A 26,975-nucleotide genomic window follows, 5' to 3' on the forward strand; every position below is an offset into this window, starting at 1 on the left:
ATGTCATCGAGACTAAAGCCCTCAAAACAAGTCATTGGAATCTACTGTGATTATTCTGAATCTCTGGGTCCATGAATCCCACATCACAAAGAGGTCATGGCCTCTGTCTTCTACTGCCTCCATTCTGCTCTTTCCATGCCCTGCCCCCCCCCCCAACCTCCCCATCATCATCCTCCAATGTTCAATTTCATTCTTCCCTCAAGGGCTACAAAATGGCTATTCACCACTTCCTCAGGTCAACCCCCATCCACACTCATGATTTTATTCTTCCCTCTTTATCCTTCCCCAGCCACCACTTCCTTTCTCGCTTATTGTGTTTTGTTCACTCTCCCACCATCGTCCTTTTCATTTGTTTATTCCATTGCCATTTCATCCCCGGTATTCCTCTCCTCTTATTTCAGCCTTCTTCTTGCTGTTTTTGAGCTTGCAACTAGATTGTTCACCCCTATGTCTTCCTTCCCCTCCCTTTGCTTTTGTTCTTCAACTCACTCATTCTTCCTCCAAGTATTCCTCTACCCTGCTATTGGTGTGTTTCTCTCTTTTCTACTTTGTTATTTCTGTTCTGTTCTGTTCTGTTTTATAGCTATTCCATGAGCCTCAATTTTGTATACATAAAAAATATTCCCACGTTGTTGTTGTGGTCATAATGTAACTTACAACACTCTTCAGCATAGGTAAAGATATGCTCTCCTGCTTTTCTTCTGGCTAGTTGTAAAGAGAGGGTCTCTAGAGCTCATGAGTTGCAGGTTCTATCTTCTGAGCACATTGCTGCCATGTAATTTCCAATGAACAAGGCCAAATGGCATTGTGTCCCAGCTGTCACAATACATTTCTGGTGCACAAACAGATCAATAAACCAATGTCACCCGCAGGGTGACCCGTATCTTGCCAAAAGGTGACCACGTGTGACTTCTTTAAGGTCACACTGAGGTGAACAGAGCTGCTATCCACCAGGAGCGACTCCTTGAGGAATATCTGCCTACGAGAGATTCCGATGAGAATCGTTCTACAGAGTAACCATGAAAAATATGCTTTTGCCTCATAACGTCACCAAATGACGTCATAATGTCTCAAGCTTGACATATCTAGAAAGCACTCATCGAGGTGTTCAATTTGAGGTACTACACGATATGGTTCCTAAAACTTGAAAATTTGACCTTGGGGTCAAATATGTTTGACCTCAGGCGCTAACCATGAAGGTCAAGGCCAATCGCCTTCAAAAATTAATCAGCTGAGCGCCAGACCATGAACTATATTCCCATGAAGTTTGAAGACAATCCAATCAAAATTACTCAAAAAATAAGGGTTTCGTCGACTCCCCTGATTTGCGCCAAAGTGACCTTGACCTTTGACCTTGACCTTCAAAATTTTGTGCACTGAAAGGGACCTCTATAGGCCTCTGATATGCGAAGTTACAAAAATTTCCGATGATAACTGTGCTCTGCAGAATTTTTAATACGTGATTACAGACAAACAAACAAACAAACAAAAAAAAAACATACAAGCTGACTAACATATCTTGAAAAAACTTCGTTTTGGCAAGATAATAAGCTCTTTAAGCATATGCAGTGTGAACTTGTTGTTTTTTGCAGTATGAGCACCAAAATATTATAACGGCGTTGCATAAAACATGTTTACTTGAAGGTGGCATAAGTGGATCATGTGATAAGATCTTTCTCAAATGGTATTATTGGTGGCATGACTCTTGCTTATACGTAGGCCTAGTTCCAACATGGAGCTCTAACTTATTTTAACATATAGGGCCTCACCTTATGACCAAGCTGTGCTACATCACCATGAGCAGCCATTGCCACAGGCTCCACCATAGTAGCCACTTCTTGCAAAGCAGCCACCAGTTGTTCTTGAACAGCCTGGATGTGAGAAGTTGACACAATGGTCAAAATTACAATCATTACACCTTGAGAGAGATCTTTCCTGAGAGTAAGCAAAGATAACCTCAAATGGAAAATGTGTAAGGCCATTTTATGTTTCAGTTTGGGATTCACATTTCTGCCTTCAGGCTTCATCAGCAGGAGAAATCAAACTTTAATTAAAACAGTAAATGAAACAAACTTTTTAGTCCTTTTTAATCACAAACTTGCAATTGCAACTGTACCATAAATAGATATATCAGCTCCAGTTCATGGTTTGCAATTTGAAGATGCCAGGCATTTTTTTTTGAACCCGTCGGTTCATTGACGGATTTAATGAAAAGCCAACATGTTGTACTTCAGAAACATTCTGATCCATTCACCCTAGCATTTGCCTGAGGTCATCTTCCATCTGCTTGGAAGTCAGCTAACATCACCATCATCAGCCAACTTTGCTGCTTATCTATAATAAAAAAAAATAGTGTCAGTGTGTGTGTGTGTCAGTTTGCGTGCTTATGAAGCAAACTCCAAGGTAGTGCATGAATCAAAACTGGGTGTTTAGATAAATTTAACAACCCTTTTGAACATAATTAACAGCCTAACATAATTATCCTTTATCAAGGCTCATCCTTGGTCACCACGCTGGGGTCTTAATTTTGCTTTTTTTTTTTTTTTACAAGGAAGGAATTACAAGGAATTTTTATGCACATAAATAGGCCATTGGGCCCATCATGCCTACACCAAACCAATACCAGATTTTTTAATATATCCATTGATACCCCTTCCCGTCATGTGCAGCCTTTTGGCTGCCACACTGGTACTCATTTTGCCGGCCTCGGAAGGATGACAGGCTGAGTCAACCCCCTGGTGTTAATTCAGCGGGAAAACAGGGCTTGAACTCAGGACCCTAGGGACCCAAGCCAACACCAAGTTACTGGTGGCCTTCTCAACAATGCCTTAACTTGCAACAGGCCACAATGGTTACTTAACAATAAAGTTAAAAAAAAAATTTTTTTTTAAACTTTCCTCACTCATATTGAATGCCTGATCATCATACCTAAGAATTGCTGGATAGATCGCAATACTTATAAATGCTCAGAGATGCCAGTGTTCATGGCTTTCTTTCATTTCCACAAATATGATAACCTCTAGAATCTCTTCACGTGATAATAGTAATAATACCATTCCTTTCATGCCATCGACTCATAGAGGAACATAGGTCTGCCGAGGCAGTTTCCTTGGCTGGGAATACAGTCCTGGACAGGTCGCCACTCCAACGCAGGGTACCCCGAATGGTTATTACCCGAGTACACTGGTACTTATTTCACCGACCTCAGAAGGATGACAGGCTGAGTCAACCCCACCTGGTATTAATTCAATGGCTGAGCAGGTTTTGAACTCAGGACCATAGGATCCCAAGACTGCCACCTTAACCATTGAGCTCTTCACATGAGTCAAATTTCAAAACTTTAACTTCTTAATTGAGCTCAGCAGCAGTTCCGACTGCGGAAAAAATGTTCATGTGTGCAATTCGACATTATTTGACACTCCGGTCATCTCCGGGTAATGTTTGTTATAACCGATTGCGATTCACTTGTCAAGGCAGTGCGGTCATATTAAATAAACACCGTCCAGAGACGTCCGGAGTATAAAGCAGTGTGCGAAATACACAAATAAACACCTATTTTTAGAAAGCGGAACTGCTGCTAAGGTCAATCCCACATAAAAACTTTTGAAATTCAGCTCACGAAAAGAGATTTGTGAGGTTATCGCATTTCAGCTGTAATGCTTATAAACATCCGAAAAGTTGTATTCACACATTATTCGATACTCCGGATGGTGATTATGTCAGAACGGTGGTTATCTCTGAATGTGTCCAGACGGTGTAAGTCTCCAGACGTGTCTGGGCAGTATTTATCTCTGGACGGTGTTTGTCTCTGAATGTGTCTGGAGGTGTTTGGATCCGAATGTGTCTGGGGGAGTTGATCTCTGGATGTGTCTGGGTGGTGTTTGTCTCTGGGCGGTATTTATAGTATGACCAGTAGAAAATGTATTTCAGACATTATTTTGATTCCATCTTCACTGTTATTCTATGCAGAATAATTTTGATGAGATGATATGAATCGTAATTGACGCTGCATCGCACGTCTGTCTGCCTTCCCTTTGTCTCACCTCTCACCTCTCACTGCATTCCCTTCCCCCACCCCTCCTCGATCTCCCTCCCTCCTCGCTCCCCCACCCTTCCTTACCCCACCCCCTCCTCTCTTCCTCCTTCCACCTCCTCACTCTCCCCCCCTCTCTCCGCCCCCCTCTTTTTTCTCTCCTCTCAGTATTCCCATCAGCGAAGCGACAGGTGGGAAGTGACGATAGATCTATTGTGCCTGATGAAGCGGGCTGTGAAGCCAGCGAAACGTTGCCCTGAGACCGTGTCTGCTCTCGCTTTTTGCTCAAATTAGCGGAGTCGATCTAGTTCTTACTTTTGGTTGGAAACACCTTCTTCTTCTTCTGTAAAAACAAATATATTTATATATTTTCATATGTATATATATATATATATATATATATATATATATATATATATATATATATATATATATATATATATATATATATATGTCCACACACACACAATTTGTAATACTGGATACCACCAGGGACAGGACGATATAGATACATTTACATGGAGAGAAATGGGGTATTCCCCCACCTTGAACCCCTTCCCCCAGATATTCTACCCTAAAGCAACATCCCAAATTTGGATGGATTTGATTCAGTATTTTTTTTAGTTTTTGAAGCATATATAAACTAGAACAGGCACTCAGTAGAGCGCATACCTTCGCCAACGCTACATTTTGCCCCCCCCCCGCCAGAAACCGTTGATTGTGAGGGTATTTAATCCCATACCACATCTGCCATCTCGTATGAGTTATGATGGCTTAAAAACATTAAATTTCCTGTGTCATATTGTATATCACAAGATTGGGCATTGAATTCACAACATTTTAGCATTGGTTGCATGCAAATTGGATAAAAATCGACCGCACTATGGCAAAATGACGATTTTGACCTTTTCATGACCTCGACCTTGACCTTTGTACTCTTAATTTTGTAATTGGTATTAGAGTGTGGGGAACAGAACAGTCAACATTTTGGTGTTGGTTTCATGCAAATCGGATAAGAATTGACCATGTTATGACTAAAACCGCACATTTTGCAATGCCATGACCCCCCCTGACCTTTGACTCCCAACCGCTAATAAGGGTTATGACGTTATTGTGTCATGTCACATATCACAAGATGGGGCATTGAATTCTGAACATTTTGGCATTAGTTGCATGCAAATTGGATACAAATTGACCGCGCTATGGTAAAAAGACGATTTTGACCTTTTCATGACCTTGACCTTGGCCTTTGACCCGATCGCTCCCAAAATCTAATCAAATGGTCCTCGGATAATAACCAATCATCCCACCAAATTTGCTGCGATTCAGTTTAATACTTTTGGAGTTATGCGAATAACAAACAAACAAACAAACAAACACACATATTCACAAATAAATAAATAAATACACAGCGATCAAAACATAACCTTCGCAACAAAGTTTGCAAAGGTAACAAACAAACAAACATACAATTTCATTTTTATATTACAGACAAGCAAATACCATCCTTTGCTTTACTGGCAGGAGTACTGTGAGGTAGGGGGAGAAAAAAGGGGGAGAAAGGGGTGGGGAGGGAGAGAGAGGGGAGAGAGGAGGAGGTGTAAAGAGAGGAGGGAGGGAGAGTGAGGTGTGGGGGAGAAAGGAGGAAGGAGAGGTTGGAGGGATGGGGGAGCAAGGAAGGAGGGGGTGTGAGGAGGGGTGGGGGAAGAGAAGGCAGCATGAGGGGCGAGGAAGGCAGCATGAGGGGAGAGGAAGGCAGCATGAGGGGAGAGGAAGGCAGCATGAGGGGAGGGGAAGGAAGCGTGAGGGGAGGGGAAGGGAAGGCAGCATATCAGTGCAAAATTGTTTTCAATCGCCAATTGCAAAAGCGAACTTATTGCTGTTGAAGACTTTGGTTTCTTTGAATCTGCATTCTCAAACGTCACTCATGGGAACTCTCTCTGGTGTTTGGTTTTCAAATATTTAGCATATTGGCCGTATTACAGTGAGGAGCAATGTCGATTGAACAAAGTGAGCATGCAACTTTCAGACTGTCTTCTTTAACCTTCCTGAAATAGTTCCAAACTGCACTTCTGGACCTTTTGAATGACATGTTGTCAAAACTATCAGTCGATGTATTGCCTACCCGTCCATCAGCAAAGCAATCAGCACGCTTTATTGGCCAACTCCAAATGCCTTGCTATCAAGGGAGGAACAAAGTGCGCCTTCCTTCATATGGAACTGTTTTTTCTGTATGCAACTTTAACACAAGAACTGAAAATTCGTTTCTTGGCTTCTACTGGACGAAATTGGCTGCAATTCATTTGAAAGGAACACACCCTTGGGGCACGTTTAGTTTGCAAGTAACTTGCTTTTGCTGCTACATTGCAAACGGGATGCCCCAGGGGCATGTTCCTTTTCAATTAATACATTACCAGGCTATGTGTAACCAGAAGATGCCCAATAGGGACGAAAATAATTTTCCCCGAAAAAAACGCTTCTTTCTTTGACGTAGGAATTACTCGGAAGCGACATCGATTCCAGTTCACAACTCAATTACTTTTGATTCCTTGGTTGGAAATGAGTACTTTCGAATCGATTCCGCCCACCATTATTAAGCACTCCAGCAAGCACACCAACAAAACGGTTGATAAGGAACAGCTGGCTGGATCATACCAAACATCTTCCGGATATGGTTTTCCACATAAAACCAATGACCGGAGACGTCCGGAGTATGAAACAGCAAACACCGTCCGGAGATGAACACCACCTGGAAACGTCAGGAGACAAACACCGTCCAGACACGTATGGAGACAAAACCATCCGGACACATCCGGAGACAAATACTGCCGGGCACATCCAGAGATAACCACCATCTGGTGTATCAAATAGCATGCAAATACAATTATCTGGACGTTTATAAGCATTACAGCTGAAATGCAATAACATCTAGAATCTCTTCACCTGAGCTAAATTTCAAATTTTTAAATGCAAAATTGACCGCAGCAGCAGTTCCACCAACCAAAAAACGAGGTGTTCATTTGTCCAGTCGCACATTGACACTCTGGATGTCTTCAGACGGTGTTTATTTAATATGCCATGCTGGCTTGGCAAGCGATTCGCGATTGGTTATAACAAACATAATCTGGAGATGCCCGGAATGTCAAAAATGTCTGAATCGGACATTAACTTTTTTTTGTTAGCGGTAGGAAATGCTGCCAAGGTCAATTAACAAGTTTAAATCTTGAAACATGGCTCAGGTGAAGAGATTTGAGGTTATCGCACATGTGGAAACTAAATAAAGCCACAAACACTCGAAGATGCCTGCAATGTCAAGCAATGTCCGAACTGGACAAATGATCACGTCTTTTTAGCAACTGAAGCTGCTGCTGAGGTCATTTAAGAAGTTTAAATTTTGAAATTCGACTCAGGTTAAGACATTCTAGAGTTTATCGCATTTGTCAAAATGAAATAAAGCCCTGAGCACTGGCTTCTCTGGGCGTTTATAAGCATTGCAATGTATGCAGCGATTTGTAGGTATGAAGATGAGGCATTCGATGATATGAGTGAGGAAAGTGAAAAAAACAGTTTGAGCGGTTTATTGTTAAGAAACCATTGCGGCCTGTTCCAAGTCAAAGCCTTGTTGAGCAGGCAAAACAAAATTGCAAATTAAGACCCCAGAAAGCTGACAGAGGGCTGACTCAGAAGCTGACCAAGGATGAGCCTTGATAAAGGACAATTAAATAATGCCAATAATTATCTTCAAAAGGGTGTTTAAATTTACCCAAACACCCAATTTTCATTCACGCTTCACGCACTACCTTGGAGTTTCCTTCGTATGCATGCAAAGTTTGGGGCTGTTAGGTTTCAAGGTCTTGGAACTATGCAGGAGATGGACGGACTGACTGACTCACACTGACATTTATTTTTATAGATTATTTCAATCATGTCCTCCAGGTTGAATTCCAAAACAATAGTCTTCTTCAAATCAGTTTGTGCTGTTTGACGTCTCAATAACATAAGGAAAATGACATGAGAGCACAACGACCACATTATGGTGGAGCTGGTTGTCTTCATCAACTGGAATATTATTTCAATCATTTGACAAATTTGGGAATAAAAGTTGTATTTTGCATCTGGGTTGTCAAAACGTAACAAAGCCAATGGTCAACAGCCTAACCTCAAGGGAAATATCCTCTCGCGGTGGCAGGTGCTGGCTGTTGGCTGCCATTGAAGCTTGGTCTATCTCTCTGATTGAAGAGCAAAGATGCTCGATTGCTTCGTCACATTCACGCTGACCTGGGGCCTTGTCGCTGGATGAAAAAAAAAGAGGAACAATCACCATCAGCTTATTGCTTATCATGTGAATATTCTGATTAACTCTACTCGCAGGCACTCGGCACACCTTCGATGTGCAATGTCCTGTCGAACATTCTTGGAAATGCACTTTTGGAATTTTTGAAAGAAATTTTATTCATCACAACATATCATACTCTATACTCTAGAGTCTATATCATGAGATAAAGGAAAATGATTTCTAATACAGGTTACCAATAAAGGTGGCGCAATTTTCGCAACATGTCAATATTGGAGTTGAGGTGACAACCACATTTGCAACGTTATGGGAAAGATATCTAAATACACAATACAAGGAAAATAATCTCAATAAAGGCCGTACATTCTCTCGAGAAAACAAGGGCATCTGGGAAAAGCAAAGAAGCAAACTCCCAAGATCACAGCTGCAATGGGCAGAAAGTTAATTTGCCTGACAGTGTTGTTGGTTTTGAGTGAGGTGCTTGGAAGTTTAACGTAGTTATATTATTCATGATTAATAATCTATCTATAATTCCAGCAATCTCTGTGTGTCTGTCTGTCTGTCTTTCTGTCTGTATGTGTGTCTGTAACCGTCGTTTCTCGACAACCACTGGTCCGATCGAATTGAAACTTGCCAGGTATATTGCTGGGGACCTGAGGATGTGCCTTTTCAAGGTTTGATATTAATCGGACAACCGGTTCCCAAGTCATGGCCATTTATTTGCCAACCAATGACAGGACACGGTGCTATGACATCACTATTGACGTCACAATTATTTATTTTTTTTGCACGTATGGCCACGCACGTACGGGCACGCACCTACGGGCCCGCACGTACGGGCCCGCACGTACGGGCCCGCACTAGTAATAATAATAATAACTAGAACTGCCACTTAAAAACCGCTGGCAGTGATGACTGGGTACCCAGACGTCCGCCTTTGATACAACATTAAACTTTCTGTCGATGATAGTTGCAAAGTTTTGCTTTGATAGGATAAGTGGTTCCAGAGAAAACATTATTTAATAGTGATACAAATACAGCCCTGCTTCGAGACAGCATGGGACTGATGAGTAACAAACTGGGGAGCACAAAGTGTTCAATCTATTTATTACTGATGCAGTTAGCCCTTTTTCCAGGCGACATCGTCAGCTTCAATTGAATTGCTATTCCTGTACCCTCAAACGCATGCAGGTGTAGCCAAGTGAGCCTTCTGGAAAAAAAAAAAATTGAAAGAGTTCTCCGATTCAAATAATTAAATAATTCTGACTGCCAAACCATGTGGCTGATCTGGTTGAAATTTTAAACCTATATTGCACATATCGACTCGATTATAATTTTGAAGTTTCGCATATATTGATTTCACGGTTCCAGAGTAAATATTACTTAATATTTCTCCTTCAATCCCACATGGCTGCCAAACCGTGGGGCCAATCGAGTTGAAATTTCAACTCATCATTCCGCATGACTGCTACATCATAACTCTGAAGTTTCATATTTATTGATTCAGCAGTTCCAGAGTAAGCATTAATTAATGTTTCCTTCAATCCAATATGGCTGCCAAACGATGTGTCGTACATCAAAATGGGGGGGGGGGGGGGAGGACTTTTTGTTCCTCATGGAGAGGCGGTCATACATGTGGAGTTTTGCCTCAATCTGTTCAGCCGTTTCAGATAAGACTTTTAAAGTTATTAATTTTCAATCCAATATGGCTGCCATACCATGTGACCTACTCGTCATTCCACATGACTACTACATCATAACTGTGAAGTTTCATATTTATTGATTCAGGAGTTCCAGAGTAAACATTAATTAATATTTTCCTTCAATCCAATATGGCTGCCAAACGATGTCATACATCAAAAGGGGGGGGGGGGAGAACTTTTTGTTCGTCATGGAGAGGCAGTCATACATGTAGAGTTTCACCTCGATCAGTTCAGCCGTTTCAGAGAAGAAGACTTTTAGAGTTATTAATTTTAAATCCAATATGGCTGTTATACCATGTGACCTATTACATCATAAATTTAAATTCTCCCTCTAATGTGGTGGTGGATCATGATTGTTAAGTTTTGTGTTCATTGGACAAGGTGCGTTATTCTATCCAAGATGGAGGCTGTGGTGAATTAACGTGAATCAAGGGACATGACGCGGGATCACATGTTGTGCGTCTCGCGTATAAGGGGAGGTCTCTGCGGCACGAGTGGATTGTCCCCGGGGCATTGCTATTGACATCGGCTGTCCACTTGATGCTCGTTAACTGAAGGTGCTCATTGACTGGTGAGAATGGAGATTATATCGAACTCCGTGCTTACGCGGATTAGTCTGCAATGGTTAACTGCACATGTATACGTTTCTGCTTATGTACTCCTAGCTGAACCTGTATTTCCTGGTGTGCCCACAGAAGCGGCTCCAATCAAATGGAATAAAGCCTAAACTCTGAAGGTTCATCTCTCGCTCTCATTTCAATTTATTCCATTTGATTTTCTCGGCTCTCTCAACCAAAGATGGACAAGATCTACAAACCAGAGAGGTTCGACGCAGACCCAAACACGACTGACGCAGAAATGAAATGGTCACATTGGTTCTGCTCCTTCTCACACTATCTGACCATCATCGCGGAGGGAGCTGACAAATTTGCCGCTCTCGTGAATCATGTCTCGCCCGGCGTGTACAGGCTCTTCTCGGGGTGCGACACTTACGAAGCAGCGATTGACGTGCTGCAGGCGCTCTACGTGAAGCCCAAGAACGAGGTATACATACGACATCTTCTCAACACACGCAAGCAAGCAGCCGGGGAGACAATCGATCAGTTCCTGCAAGCTCTGAATCAGCTGGGAAAAGACTGCAGCTTCCGGGCGGTAAGCGCCGAGGAACACCGAAAGGAAGCCACACGGGAGGCATTCATCCAAGGACTCAGATCAGCCCACATACGGCAACGCTTACTAGAGAAAGCGCAACCCACTCTTGACAAGGTAGTCGATCAGGCTCGAGCGATGGATACGGCTCAGCAGCAATCTGAGTCATTTGGGACACCGATGCTGCTCATGAACGCTGCTACGATGGGAACCCAAGGAACCCCACTGGCACAGACACAGCCAGACATGAGGGATGGAGAAACACCCGAGGAGCCGGATACCCAGACCACGTCAAACTCCTCAGCAACTGCTCCGGTCGGTAAATGCTTCTTTTGTGGGTACAAAAGGCATCCTCGTCAAAAATGTCCCGCCAGAGATGCCACATGCATGAATTGCGACAAGAAAGGGCATTATGCCAGGGTATGTAAATCTACTCTAAGGAGGAATAAACCCACTTCTGCGGCTCTCTACTCGCAAAATAAATTAACTGCAGCCTCCCCGGGGAATCTATCCAAGGCTATCATCAACGTGCGAATTAACGGGCATATGGCTGAGGCACTGATTGATACCGGTAGCTCTGAAAGTTTCGTCAACAGCTCGCTAGTGAAGGGCAGGAAATGGGTAATCCACCCGACTGACAATACGGTATGCATGGCCGCCACCTCACTACAATCCCGCGTACGAGGGTACTGCAATGTTGAATTGGACGTAAAAGGGTACACGCATCGGGATGTAAAGGTGCTGGTGCTTCGTGATTTGTGCGCAGACGTAATTCTGGGTCATAATGTCCTCAAGCAGCACACGAGCGTCGAAATACCCTTTGGAGGAAGCAAGCCTCGTCTAATTTTAAATGCGCTGACCACCGCGGAGGTGACGTCCCCCAGCTGTTCGCTAACTTGTCGCCGGTCTGCAAACCGATAGCGATCAAATCGCGGCGATATACCACTGCTGACATGAATTTCATCACTTCAGAAACCAAGCGATTACTGGAGGAGGGAATTATAGAACCGAGCGATTCGCCATGGCGCGCACAGGTGTTAGTAACCAGCAGTCAGAACCATAAGAGACGGATGGTTGTCGATTATTCCCAAACGGTCAATCGCTTCACCCAACTCGACGCCTACCCCCTGCCGCGCATAGATGAGATGGTCGAACGCGTGGCCAATTATAAGGTATTCAGTACCATCGACTTGCGAAGCGCCTATCATCAAATTCCCATCCGAGAGGAAGACAAACCGTACACTGCATTCCAGGCAGGGCGGCGCCTCTACCAGTTCAGAAGGATACCATTCGGTGTCACGAATGGAGTAGCTTGCTTCCAACGGGTTATGGACGACATCATCTCAGATGAAAACCTCGAAGACACTTTTGTTTACGTGGATAATGTCACAGTGTGCGGTAGGGATCAGAGGGAACATGATAGGAATCTGGACAGATTCTTGAGCATTGCTGGAAAATATAATCTGACTCTCAACTACGAGAAATGCGTATTAACGCATTAATTAAATTAACAAACTTGTGAAAGGATGTCTTGGGGAAAGTGTGTGTGAATTTTTGCCTCTATCTGTCCCGCCGTTCTGGAGAAGAAGATTTTAAAAATTTATTAATTTTCAATCCAAGATGGTTGACAAACCATGTGACCTATGACATCATAAATTTACATTCTGCCTCCAATCGTTTACTGGAACACGTGTGTGAAGTTTCTTTTTAAGTGGATAAGGTACGTTTTTCTATCCAATATGGCTGCCAAACCATGTGACTTGTGATGTCATAATTTTTACCATGTGTGCAGACATGATGTTAGATGATAGTTGCAAATTTTTGCTTCGATAGATTAAGCAGTTCTAGAGAAAACATTATTTAATATTTTTCTTAAATCCAACATGGCTGCCAAACCATGTGACATATCAATTATTCATTAACAAACTTGTAGAAGGATGTCATGGGGAATGTGCGTGTAAAGTTTTGCCTCAATCTGTAAAGCCGTTCTGGAGAAGAAGATATTTGAAGGTTTCAGGGTAAATTCAATATGGCCACCAAACCATGTGACCTATCAATTAGAAATTAACAAACTTGTGAAAGGATGTCTTGGGGAAAGTGTGTGTGAATCCTTGCCTCAATCTGTCCTGTCGTTCTGGAGAAGAAGATTTTTAAAATTTAATAATCTTCAATCCAAGATGCCTGACAAACCATGTGACCTATGACATCATAAATTTATATTCTGCCTCCAATCCTGAAGTGGAACACGTTTGCGAAGTTTCGCGTTAATCGGATAACGTGCGTTTTTCCATCCAAGATGGCCGCCAAACCATGTGACTTGTAACGTCATTTTTACCATGTGTGCATACAAGATGGTAGATGATAGTTGTAAATTTTCGCTTCGATAGATGAAGCAGTTCCAGAGAAAATATTATTTAATATTTTTATTTAATCCAACATGGCTGCCAAACCATGTGACCTATCAATTATTCATTAACAAACTTGTAAAAGGATGTCATGGGGAATATGCCTGTAAAATGTTGCCTCAATCTGTTCAGCCGTTCTGGAGAAGATGTTTTTAATTATTTTGTTTCAAAACAAGATGGCTGCCGAACCAAGTCACCTATAACGTCATAATAATTTTTTTCTACGGTGATTTGTTGTGTCGATGACGCTCAAGAAATTTCAGATTTTTCCCATGCAGCGTTCTACTTGAATTTTCAACGGCACACTGCTTCACCGATGACGTCACGAAAAATCACCCGTGTTCCCCATGGAGAGCTTATTAAAATGTATGAAGCAAAAACTTTTTCCATTGCACGGTTTCAGAGATCCAGATGTCCAAAATTTATCGTTTTTTCAAGATCGCACCCGTACAACGTGACCTACTGTATGACGTTATGATTATCAATTAAGTATGCTATCAAAAAAGATACATAATATGGTGAAAATTTCGTGTCAATCGGACTGTTCGTGTTCCAGAGAAAATGATTTTAAAGCGAAAAAGCCCGCAAATTGCCAGCAGAAGAAAATTAATAAATAAGAAATAAACAGAAGAAAAACAATAGGTTACCCAGTCCATTAGACTGGGTACCCTAATAATAATATAACTAGTTACCTGACAAGGAACTTCAACACAGGATAATGACATTAGGCCCACCAAGCCTGTGCAAGAAATGCCAACCTATGGTGGTTTGTTTGTGCTCTGTACTTTCAAATGCTGAGAGTCAAGCAACACATAACATTTTTAAAGTCTTCATTCAGTGTGACTTGGTCAGGGTCAGGTTTGAACCACTGACCTTCCCAACTCAGAGCGACCGGACACTCTAACCATTACACCACCGAGTCTGGTTTAGTAATATTCACCTACAGCCTTGAAATATCTTTGTCTGAACCAGCAGAGCTGCTATCTGATCCTGCCCTGCTAAAGCTCCACAGAAAACAAAGCTTATGTTGCATGAGAATAAAACAGCCAAGCAAAACCAAGCTGAACCTTTAAAAGACAGACAGTGGATGCAGAGATGCCGAAACATGTCCTGCATTCCATCGTAATGGCTGCTCACCGAATGGATGTGATGAGTTTTTTTATGGAGTCCGACACAAGGCGAGAGTGTCCAGCCATTATAGCCCATGATGGAGGGTCCTTTGGGTTCATGGCAAGACAGCTCGCTGTCCGGATAAGAGCACTCGAACCATCCAACATGGAGCTGGCAGCAGACAGGATCGGTTTCTGAGCTTCCCGTCCCTGTGGTAAGCACATACAAGCATGTCGACCGATTTGAGTGAAAAACAGGTCCAGTGGCTGGGTGCAGTCAGCCAAACAGTCGACGTTACCTTGTTCCAAATGATAACTATTTAACGTGGAAGAGTATCCCGAACAAAAAACATGAAATTATCACCATTGGTATTGTGCTGCTGCTCATCAGTATTATGAAGACAAGGAATGGAATGACTGACAAACATGACAGCCCCAAACAATGTTATACAAACTACACGATGGAAGGAAATATTAATAATTATAATCAACACATTCCACCATGCTGTAATAAAAGATAATTGCATTTCCTGAATCACATGTTTATTTTCCATATTATTGAGTGGAGTTTGACACTTCGGAAAGTTACAACATGGAAAAGAATGAGAATCAAGTATTGGAGGTGTGATTAGCAATTATAAGGACAAAGTGGTTGGTTCAGAGTTGCAAAGCCAAATCAGGTAGAGGATATTTTTGGTGGTTATTAGAACATAGTTGATGGTTGATGGTTTATGTCTGATCTATCGATGTCCTCCAAAACTGAATCTTCTCCTTTCTGCTTTCTGGAAATCTGTCCATTTTTGATGAAAGATGTTCAAATATATACTGAGGTTTTGCACCTTAATAAGTATATCTCATATGGCTCATGTTGATGCAGATTTAATGAATGGGTGTGTTGACAAATGAAATTACCACACAGTAAATAGTCATGTTAAAGGCCGAGTCACACCTTTACGTTTTCGCCAGCAATGGCAACGTATTAAAATGTATGTAAAACGCTGGCTTACGTTGAACTTTTGATGTTTTTTTTAAAAGATTCGGACGTATTCATAACGAGTTGGTCTTATGTATAACGCATTGGTAACGGACACAGAACGTTTCGTTGTGTTATAGATAACTTATACCAACGAATGCTGAACCTGTTGTCGGCCTTCACAACCTATGCCCAACGTTAGTCTAACTTAGGCATAGCACGCTGCACGTATCACCGACGATGACGTGGCGTAGGTTATGAAAAGGCTGCCGCACAACGATTCAAATCATAACCGCCGGAGAAATGGAAGTGTCAACATCGCAGTCAACCCTTGGCGATCTTGCCAGCGTATGCCGACCTCTGAAAAATGCGTCTAAAACGCTGGCGCACGTCGAATACGGTATGGGTAAGTTTGGTATGAGTGAATAGAACGCTAAAGTACGCTATCATTCGTCGTATTAAGTGGAGTACGTCTTGTAATTTTAAACATGTTGAAAATTTTACGACGTACTTGCCGTATGACACACGCTCCGCATACGATGGGAATAAGTTGTACGCACGATATGCAATCGTTGACACACATCGACACACGTTACTTGAAAGGTACTCATCAGTCGAAACATGTCAAGGTAATGGTTAGCGTCAGTGTTCCAGACTCCCGGCTTTTTTTATTTTTTCTTCGTTATGACGGTGTTCAGTGTACAGTGCGGTTATGATTTAAATTGTTGAGCGGCAGCCTATTAATTATATTATATTATAACCGCACTAGAAATCGAAGTGTCAAAATCACCATCATACCGAAGGAAGGAAGAAAAAAAATTTAAAAAATTAAACCAGGGAGTCTGGAACACTGACGCTAACCATTACCTTGACATGTTTCGACTGATGAGTACCTTTCAAGTAACGTGTGTCGATGTGTGTCACCGATCGCGTAACATGAGTACAACACGTTTCTTATATGTTAGAAATATGTTTCGGGTACGCTAAACATTACCTCGACGTGTGTCGACTTATGAGTAACTTCCAAGTAACGTGTGTCGATGTGTGTCAACGATCGCGTGACGTGCCTACAACTTATGGCCAGCGTTATGCGGAACGTGTGAGTCATACGCTGGCATAAGTCTTAAAATTTCAAGCATGGAAAATTTGAGGACAACCGCAAAGTACAACATTTAAAGCCAGCATACAACGACGTATGGCAGTGTTTTTCAGCGTGCTCTCAATGTTTCCAAAACTTACCCATAACGTATTGGACTTGTACCAGCGTTTTAGACAAATTTTCCAAAAATCGGAATAAGCTGGCTAAAACGTCAAGGTGTGACTGGGCCTTAAGGAAAGCCACTATTGTACCACTCCATGAAGTAATTGGCTGTTAACGTCACTGAGAAAGTGTTCCCGTGTCATTTGCTTTGTGGCAGTAATTTTGAAACGAGAGAGAGATATAGAGATATAGAGATATATATATATATATATATATATATATATATATATATATATATATATATATATATATATATATATATATATATATATAGAGAGAGAGAGAGAGAGAGAGAGAGAGAGAGAGAGAGAGAGAGAGAGAGAGAGAGAGAGAGAGAGAGAGAGAGAGAGAGAGAGAGAGAGAGAGAGAGAGAGAGAGAGAGAGAGAGAGAGAGAGAGAGAGAGAGAGAGAGAGAGAGAGAGAGAGAGAGAGAGAGAGAGAGAGAGAGAGAGAGAGAGAGAGAGAGAGAGAGAGAGAGAGAGAGAGAGAGAATTTCATAAACAGGTCATTCAACCCGTCAGGCCTGTGTTGCACCCTAAACTGCTCATCGACTTAAAAGGGAAGTAAACCCAAATATTGCGACATTTATTACGTTAAGTTTAGTTCCATTCAGATCCAAAATGTGCCACCTCCAGATATGCTGACGTCAAAATGGTACCGGAAAGAGGAAAATAAACATGAAGAAGAACCTCAGGACTGATGCTGGCAGGAAGGCTGGTGAATTCAGGATTTGAAGCGAAAGCTGTCAGACTGTCAACGGCCTCCAGGAGAGGGGTTGTGGCTGTTCGGCACTGATCGCGGTTGTCATCTGAGAAATCCCCATCCAAGGCCTGTACAGAGAAAAACAAAGCAACTGCAGTGATGCACCTTTATCCCACATCCTGATTGGGTTTGGAATTCATTTCACTCTGAACACTTCCATATATTCACATGTCAAAACAAACCTTTAGACATGATTTAAAGTGGAAAAAAGAAAGAAAAAGAAAACCCATGCATTTGTTGACGGTTGTTGAACATTATCTTTTTTTGCAAAGGTTGAAGTTTAGGATTCCTCATTATTTAATTAATGTCAACTATTTTGAGCTGAAATGCACAGCTAAATTGTAATTTCTTGGTATGGCTGACCGATGGACTAACCTTGATGGTCTTCACGAGGTTGGCAGTGCTGTTTGCTACTTCCTTGGCTGACTGCACAAACTGGCGCTTGGCAACAGGGTTGGCGGTGCGAGACGAAGCAACACGGCAGGCGTTACAGAGTGCAGATGTGTGCTTGGCTACAATGGTTGCAGCAGACAGCACCTTAAAAGAAAGGAAACACTGTTGTGCCTCATGTTTTGAGGACCACTCTGCTGTGTGGGTCCAACATTTTACATTTATAAAATTCCTGCATAAAACCTTTTGGTACATATCTACTACCTCTCACGTCTACAAACCCTGCTCTCTCAGTCCCATGACCCTCCCACTCCACTCCATGATGCATGCATATGCCATTAACCCAATCCTGGTTAAACTCCTTTATTCCTCACTTCTACAAACCTATGGAACCAACTTCCAGAGGCTGTTATGTCTCACTCTTCTCTCCAGGACTTCAAGCAAGCAGTGGACCCATCATCTCTTGTAACCATGAATTCCGACCGATGATCTTTGTTTACCCCCATTAACATTTCTTCCCCCAACCATCAAACTTGCAAGTTTCAGTGTCTCCTCGCCATCACCCCTTTTCCTGTTCATTAATTCCCTTGAGGTTTGTCCCACTGTCAGATCTTACATGCTCTTCCATGAGCCTTGTTCCTGCAAAGAAACAAGTCAAAATAATTCACCAGCACTTTTAAAAAGGTGAGGACCATTGTGTGATAATACCCTAGCCAAATATTGTAATTTTCCACTCAATTTTGTGGCTCGTGGCCTTGTGTCAGCGGCAAAATAAAGGGAGCGAGGGAGCACGTGAGTGTGAGTAAGAGTGGACCATGATATTCTACTCACATGACGTGCATCTCGTGATTGCTTGGATGACAAAACGAAGTAAACACTCGTTTATCATGTCGAATTGATGACTGGTCATTCGATTATATTGTTGGATTGCTTAATAAATTCCCTTTACTCTATTAAATTGGCAAAAACAAAAACCTGCGTGTAAAGTGCACCTGCATGTGCACTGACCGAAGTGTGATATTTCACTGCTGGAGTATTAGGTTGGACTCTCGAGCTTCCCACATTTAAATCATTGTATGCAGTGGCTGCTGAATATTTGAATGACTTGACATCTTTGTACTTACACTCTCATTGACTTACTTCACTCAGGAAGTCTTCATCTCTCCACTTCACAAAGAACCAGACTGAAGACAGTTGGTTATCAGGATATGTCAAAGTTTTGGAATAGTTTGCTTGTTAACAATCAAGATCATTGGAATCTCCCACGATGGAGCCGAGTCCATGGACCGATTAATTTCACATCACAGACAGGTCGGTGGCGTCTCTGTCTTCTCCCGCCTCCTTTCTGGCCTTGCACCCTCCGCCCTTTCTGTGCTCTGTCCCGTTTACCCCCCCCCCAATCCCCAGGTTTCTGCACAGTGCAGACGGTCTGCCAGTAACCCACTTCTGGTAAAATTCCACAAAATGTAGGTTCACATTCATTCGTTTCTCTTTTCTCTCACCTGTTGAACCAACTTCCTCAGTATATTCAATCTTGTTCTGCCATCCACGGCTTCAATTCAAGACAGCTGTTCACCAGGTCACCCCCCATCCATACCCATGATATTTTCTATCAACATTAACCCTCCCAAAGTGCACCTTTTTGGGGTTTTCCAGGTTGTCACATTTCCCCCAGCCCCCTTCCCTCACCTTCCTCTTTATTGCTTTAATGTTTTTCCTCTTCTTCCCCAGTTTTCCTTTCCACTTCTGTGATTGAGATTGGGTATCCAGCCTGTTCTCCCGTTTATGTTTTACCCCCTCCCCTCGCCCCATTCTTCCCCACATACCTTATTCCTCCAAGTCTCCCTCTGTTTTTTTTGCCGATATCCTGCTATTGGTCTGACCCTCCCACCCTCCTTTCCACTGTTCCTTTTGTTCTGTTATATGCTGGTCCATTATGCATTCGAGCTACTCCACAAAAGCCAAAACGTTTGTCTTCAAAATCTGAATAGGAAACCTTATTTTTTTTGCAAATTCTTCTCTTTACTTTAACGTGGTTTTAATGTTTTGATTGTATTGTGGTGTGCTGGTATGAAAAGTAACTAATAATTAAGGTATTTTTTATATTAAAAGACAACAGCCCCTGAATAAGGGTGAGTCAGAATATAGCAATTGACACAGTCGCTGCAGGAAAAATGAATGCTTGCAGTTCACAACAATTACCTGAGATTGGTTGCTATTTGGGTCCAGCAAGCTTTGGCAAGCAATCTGGATCGCTTCATGTGCCTTGGAAAAATGGGCTGGGTCTACCAGCCCAGGATGTCCCTCTTGGCTGTTTGGATCTGAGATCCCCACAAGGTATGCGGCCTGCAATCCCCAACAGAAACAACAGAAACACGTCAGCACTGAAATATATTACCAAGAAGAAAATTAAAATGAACCAATGAATACCTACTTTTAAAATTATAATTCTCAAACTTCCCTGATAAAAATGAAATTCTCAGATCAGCCGACAATCTCATCAGGTTTCTATTGTATCTCGTCAGAAATCTTGAGCTTTTGCAAGGGTTAAAACAAATATATTAGAATTATTTTACCTGGAAGATATTCATATGTTTAAAAATGTTTTTTGAGCATTCCATTATTTTTATTTATTAAAATTTTTTGTTCCATATCTGTTTCTTCCCCGGTTTCCTTTCCACGTACGTGATTGAGAGTTTGCAGCTGTATCCACGCTTGTTAACCCCTCTCTGTCCTCACTTTGCTCTCATTCTTCCCCATTTCCTTTCTTCCTCCAAGTCTCCCACCATTTTGTCCCTCAAAGCTACTGTTGGCGTTCCCATATCCCCTCTTTCCACTGTTGTTTTTGTTCCATCCCGGTCCATTCTCTGTTCTAGCTCCTCAATGAACCTCAAATCTATATAAAAAAAAATTTGAATGGACATTTAAGGTCTACAGGATAACTCTTGCTTTGGTAATATACTTGTCTTTTTGCTGTCCTGGGTTCACTTCCCAGTAGAGTCAAATCCAACAACTAGATAGCCTCAGTGACACTGCACACCATTAATTGGGAAGTATAATTTGTTGCTCTGTCAGCAACAATGCTGAAACAGCAAGGAGAATTCCCTTTTAAAATAAGACATCTCAATACTAAATCATACCAGAAATGAGCAGTCATTTTTATTCGTGTGGTTTTCATTGTGGCATGTAACGCTGAACAGATATTTTTGATGACTCGAGCTAAATTACAGAAATACGTCATGGACCAATGATATTTGAGCCATGTTTCATGATAATCTTTCTAGTTATTAGTCATCATACAAATGCTTTTGGTGGGTTGCTACAAAATAAAAAACAACTATAATGGCACTCGGTACAGCGTATGCCTCAACCAGGCTGAACAGTTTCCATTTTGTATGCAACTGATAAACCAGATCTACATCCGACCGTAACTCAAATTTGAATCGGCTTGCTCTTGTTACCTAACCAACTCATCCACATCGTTTTGTCATAGCTCATCCACAACTTTTTGAGATATTGTGCTACACAGTATATCGTTTTGACCGTATCTCTCAATGGTGAAGAATCTCTCAAAAAGTTCTCACATCCAGATCCGTATCTTCACCAAAATCTAATCAGTTTGTCCTTTTCGCACACACAACGTGTCCACCAAATTTCATCCGAATCCGTGCACAACTTTTTGAGATATCCTGCATGTTCACAGACAGACAAACAAATAAACACAGACAGACAGACGGGTGAAAACATAACCTCCATCCACCGATGGCAGAGGTAACAATAGTAATAATAATATATATTTTTAATGAGTTCCCTCACAAGGAACTTAAATACAGGAGGCCATTAGGCCGAGCAAAGTCTGCACAATGTTTGCCAACCTTTGGTTGATTTTCCATGCTTTATCGTTTTTTAATGGTGGAGCCTCAAGCAAGGAAGCAGCATGTGCCATTTTTAAAGTCTTTAGTATGGCTCGACCGACCGGGGTCATGCTCGAACTGCCAACTGACCAGACTCTGAGTGAACACTCGAACCATTACCCCCACTGAGTCTGGTTAACTCATTCAATTTTTTATCAGTTTGTTTTATCACTTCTCTTCATGCTTAATTAGCGATTGCTTTTTAACTGATGGGAAAATGTCAAAACTATATCGTTAGTGTATTTGCTGCACAATGTGTTTAGCTCTTTTGGCCTGTCTATATACGTAGAATACAGCGTAGCAGAATTATAAATTGATGAAAGTTATGATGGATCCAGGTGGGTATATTACGATAAGTGATTAAACCAAATCCCTTAATTCGACTTGTTCACTAGCCAATCCAAGGTCAATGCCCGCTGAAACCGTTCATTCAGTACTTGACTGAATCGGGAATTGATTTTTAAAATAATTTTTTCATTGCCCGATTTTAACGAAACTTGATACTGCACACCGTAGGCGAATGGTGAGTAAGGTGGGCCGAAAATTTTTGCGCTATCGTGTACCGTTTTGGCTGTATTTCGGGAACATACATACATACATACAAGATGAGAGTTTTAGTAATACATAGATAATATGCTTGTATTGTCAGTCTGTCCCTGCATGACAGATGATGGAATCTCACGAGATTATGAATTTATTGTTGTTTCCTCATTATTTAAGTCTAATATGTATATATATATATATGTTTGTATATATATATATATATATATATATATATATATATATATATATATATATATGTTTGTATATATATATATATATATATATATACATATATACAAACATCACAAATAAGATAATTCATTTCGGATCATTTATTAACACAATGATGCAACTCACAATCACTAGGGCAGGTGCCATCAAACCATAGACTCCTATAGAGAAGGACTGGAACCTCCCATGCTCGGGGTTTGTAACTTGAGTCTAAAGGATTAACTTGAGTCCGGGGCTAAAATTACTTCTAGAAGGGCTAGAGACACGATCTCGGGATCCATATCGGGATTTTTGAGGACGGCGAGTTCAAAAGTGCCATTTTCAACACCACCTGAGATCATCTTCAAGGTCAAAAGGTCATATTTCAAGGCCATTGTGTAAGATTGTGTAAGATAGTCGGGATAATCCTGCTCTGTGTCTTCTTTTGTAAGTTGTTAACTTTTGCCGCACCCCACAAATTCCTTGCTACACCTGCTGTACATAAAATAAATCCCCATTCACTGTGCCACATACTTTTCCTTGCTTGGTTGTAAATAAATGTGTTGTATAGAAATGTTCCCAGCTCGTTTTCGTGTTTTCTTCCATTGGTCCAACATAGCCCCCACCCAAGTTTCAATGGGACGTTTTTCCCCAACGATCTGTATTCTGGCAGGTACGTGCTTGGCAGTTCCACTCGGCTGCATCTGATCTGGTAAGGTGATCTGGTTTGAGGAAGTGCGTACCGAAGATGTGTTCCCCTGTAATTAGATCACGTGACCTTTCGGTAAACAGTATATATTATATGGAGGACCCTAAGCCACGTGGTCAAGTTATTGGTGTTCGCAGTCGATAGGCGACCCGCTGCGTCACAAAGTCATTTGTGTGCGATGGCCTGCGATTCCGGTGAGTCTTGTGGGAACCCGAGGTCGTTCACCCCTCGTGGTCTCTGCCCCAGATCCCGGGTCCGCAACAATATATTGTTACGAATCTGGAAGCCATGAGCACACAACATACAGGTCGTATAGATCAGTTATGTCGGTAAGTATGTGTTTTATAGATAGTTTCCTTTCCCTTGTCTGATGGGTAAATAAATGTTCATGGGCTGAGTTACTTTTGATAGTTTTGATTTCCTTTTATTTGTAACACCACCAGCAATGACTGCAACGACAGCAACGGATTACTACGGCTCTGCAGAGAACAACAGCAACAACCCTCTGCTCCCGGATTCTCCACACGCTCAGTGGGGGGGGGGGGTCATGCCCCCATCCACCAATGCGCTGGGCAGCACGTTGAGTGGGGGAGGGTCGAGCCACGCCGGAGCGCATAAAAAGGGAGTCAGTCAATCGGTCTGGGCTGGTCTTGGTCATCGTCTTCTTCCTCCTCCTCACGATCGAGAGCTCGAGAGACGCCAGTCCCCGACAAGGACCGCAAGGGTTGGGCGCCGTGTCTCTCTCGGCGAACGGGCGAGCTTGAGGGACACCATCCCCCCGCAAGAACCGCAAGGGTCGCTCGCCGGTGTCTGGGTTCGGCTCGCCTCTCACTGGTGCCCGGGTCGACGCGAAGACGACACAAGGTGGACAGGTCCAAGATAGACCCTGGTCTTCAGCTCGCCCTATCCCTCCGAGCTGAAGCCCTCAATAAAGGCTGTAGACACCACTTCTTTGGGTGTGTGCGTATGTGTGTTCGGGCACCAGTCGGCTAAGTAGTGAATTGTACAAGTGCTTTTTGCCTGTATATACGTGCTTCATTAATATTCGGTTTAACTCTGCTCTTATGTGCTCCCCTATCCCCCCATTGTAAATAAACATCTCCATTTGTGAAATGTTTCAGCTCGTTCGTGTCTATTCCTTCATTGGCTTCGCGTGCTGCGTGTTGGAAAATTATCCAGGCCGTTGCCGTTGTAACGGGATATTTGGGACCGACGGATCTCGGCGATCAAACTGCTCGGATTGCACACGGAACGGGTACGCTAAGCGGCTCGTTCCGTACGGGAGCCGTCGAGAGTGAATTTCCCCGGTAGGTTGGACCACGTGGGTATTTCGGTAAATTGAAATTGGCAATCGACCCTACCCCACGTGGTCTGTCTATTGGCGAACTTTGGTCCAATAAGGGACCCGTACTTTTCCGGAGTTTTCCGAAAGGGTACGATCTGAATTCCGGGCGATCTGTCGAGCCGACTCTGCAGCTCCATCTAGCGGTCGTGCTCACGGCCGACGCCCGGCCCCGCAACAATATTATATTGTGGAAGTCACATTTTACATTTCACAGAATTTCCATGGGTACCTGCTCGTTATTATTATTACTATTATTATTATTATTATTATTATTATTATTATTATTATTATGCAACTTGCAATGGCTGTAGATTGTTTTCGATCATAATTCAATTCGTTCCTACTTTTTGCACTCTTATGGATGCCTTATGCATATAAATAATATTTTGTGCATTACCTTGCCACGTCGTGATATTAAAATAATCTTCACTCGTATCTACTTTAAGTTAGTCATTTAAAGGACTTTCAGCTAATTTAAGCTTTAATACCTGCAGATAAAGGTTTACCAGTGTAACATTTGTAAACCACATCAAGAAAGGGAATTGAACAAATGAAACAAAGGAACGGAACATGAGCAAGATTGTTTGGCAATGGCGGAGCTCAAAAGGATATACTCAAAAATATTTCTATCAATAAAATTGATTCCGAATCTTTAGTTTGTATTTATTCAGTAGCATGCAAAATAAGAATTACTTTCAAGCAAAATTCATAATATGTCAATGATAGTGGATTCAAAGTAGCAGTACCTCGAAAGTCAAGTGAATTGATAGCATATAGTTGAGTATCAGATATGGATGAAAGGCTTGATGCATAATTATAGCAAAATGTATTCAGCTCATTTGAGCATTGCACTATTGGCAGTGCTTCATATGTTCAAGGAGCAACACTTGCCTTCTCCAGTAGCTACATCTCACCTGGGCTGCAGCCTCAGTAAGGCCACACAAGGCCTTTGCAGCTGACTGTGTGGAAGCCCCAAAGGCAGGCAGGTCTGAGGTCTTCACATGCTGGGAGACCCCTGTAATTGCCTCTCCAAGAACCTGTATAAATCGATCAATGGCAGCACAGCTTTAAAATGCATACTTGGAGTAGTTTATTTCACAAAACTCATGAAAATAAAACATCACTGCAAGGTATGCTACATTGTGTACAATTTTGCGAAACCACTTACGGTATTTTAGACATAGCTTACAAAACCCAAGGTCTGTCATGGCAGATGACCACACCAATAAGCTTCATGAAGTGGGCTTCTGACAAAAGACTTTATGCAAAATGTCACCTGTGGACTGGCAGGTAGTCCTTTCATAAAGACAATAAAAGTGAGGACATGGGAATGGTCTTGGTAAGATGTCCAACGTGTTTGATGAGGATGGAAGATCTTTTCCAAACTGGTATTTAATGAAGCAACAGCAAAAGTTGTAGCTGGGATAAAGAACAAAGCAGCTAACATGGAGTAATCAATAAAATTTCAGAGAAGGTTTATCAGAGGATTTGAGAGGAATTTTACATATAGGAGGAAAAGACATTTCAGTCGTTAACCCTTCATCACAGCAAAAGAGGGAGGTGGGATAGGGGCCGAGCATTGACAGAGGGTGGGAGTCAACCCTCGTTTTGATTCCTCCTCCCTCTTTTGCTCCAATACAAGGTTTACACCTGAAACATCAGCTTTTCCTTCCTTCGCCAAATGGTTAGCATACTTCTATCAGCGTTATGCTGACTTCATCCATTGTTCTACCTGTCTACCGATGCAGACTGACACTAGTCTTCATGAGCAAGACGAGCTCCTCAGTTGTAGTTCTTCAATTCTCGAGTAGCATGAGTTTAACAGAGTAAAACTAGTGCTGAACATCAATTAGTGTCCAAGGCTGAAATACCTTGAATCTGTGAAACTGGGTGATTGAACAAGGAGACATAATGAATAACTGATCATGTCTCACACAGGGATGACCAAGAAAACCATTCCAATAAAATAACAACTCGGCATGTAATAACCTGTGCACTCAATAAAGATTGAGACCGTTTCAGAGTTTTTCACATGTAATGTTGTGGAGACAATCAATAAGTTTATTCCAGTGCTTTTTAAGTTTTTGCATGGATTTTAATGTTGCTCTCATACCCGATGTTCCAAAGACTTGAAGCTCAAGTCGTAAAAGGTTGTACCTATTAATTTGCAATTAG

At 42.0% G+C, this 26,975-nt stretch overlaps 2 protein-coding genes across 2 annotated transcripts in view; one reads left to right on the forward strand and one right to left on the reverse strand.

The window, feature by feature from the left end:
• LOC147015536 (talin-2-like) overlaps positions 1 to 26,975 on the reverse strand; it is a 265,377-nt gene that overhangs the window by 67,826 nt on the left and 170,576 nt on the right. The window contains exons 33-39 of the mRNA XM_085850367.1: positions 25,715 to 25,837; positions 20,282 to 20,425; positions 18,065 to 18,226; positions 17,617 to 17,757; positions 14,722 to 14,903; positions 8,193 to 8,325; positions 1,770 to 1,871 (exon numbers count right to left, since the gene is read on the reverse strand). Of these exons, the coding sequence (XP_085706493.1) occupies positions 1,770 to 1,871; positions 8,193 to 8,325; positions 14,722 to 14,903; positions 17,617 to 17,757; positions 18,065 to 18,226; positions 20,282 to 20,425; positions 25,715 to 25,837 (987 nt within the window). The remainder of the gene's footprint in view (positions 1 to 1,769; positions 1,872 to 8,192; positions 8,326 to 14,721; positions 14,904 to 17,616; positions 17,758 to 18,064; positions 18,227 to 20,281; positions 20,426 to 25,714; positions 25,838 to 26,975) is intronic.
• Positions 10,443 to 12,673, forward strand: LOC147015537 (uncharacterized). The gene is made up of 2 exons (XM_085850366.1): positions 10,443 to 10,601; positions 10,726 to 12,673. Exon 2 carries the CDS (start codon positions 10,829 to 10,831, stop codon positions 12,098 to 12,100), a length of 1,272 nt encoding a protein of 423 aa, XP_085706492.1. The 5' UTR covers positions 10,443 to 10,601; positions 10,726 to 10,828; the 3' UTR covers positions 12,101 to 12,673.

This window comes from Eptatretus burgeri, chromosome 12, assembly GCF_056783735.1.
Source record: "Eptatretus burgeri isolate ZD-2024b chromosome 12, Ebu_testis_v1, whole genome shotgun sequence".
In the NCBI taxonomy this organism is placed as follows: domain Eukaryota; kingdom Metazoa; phylum Chordata; class Myxini; order Myxiniformes; family Myxinidae; genus Eptatretus; species Eptatretus burgeri.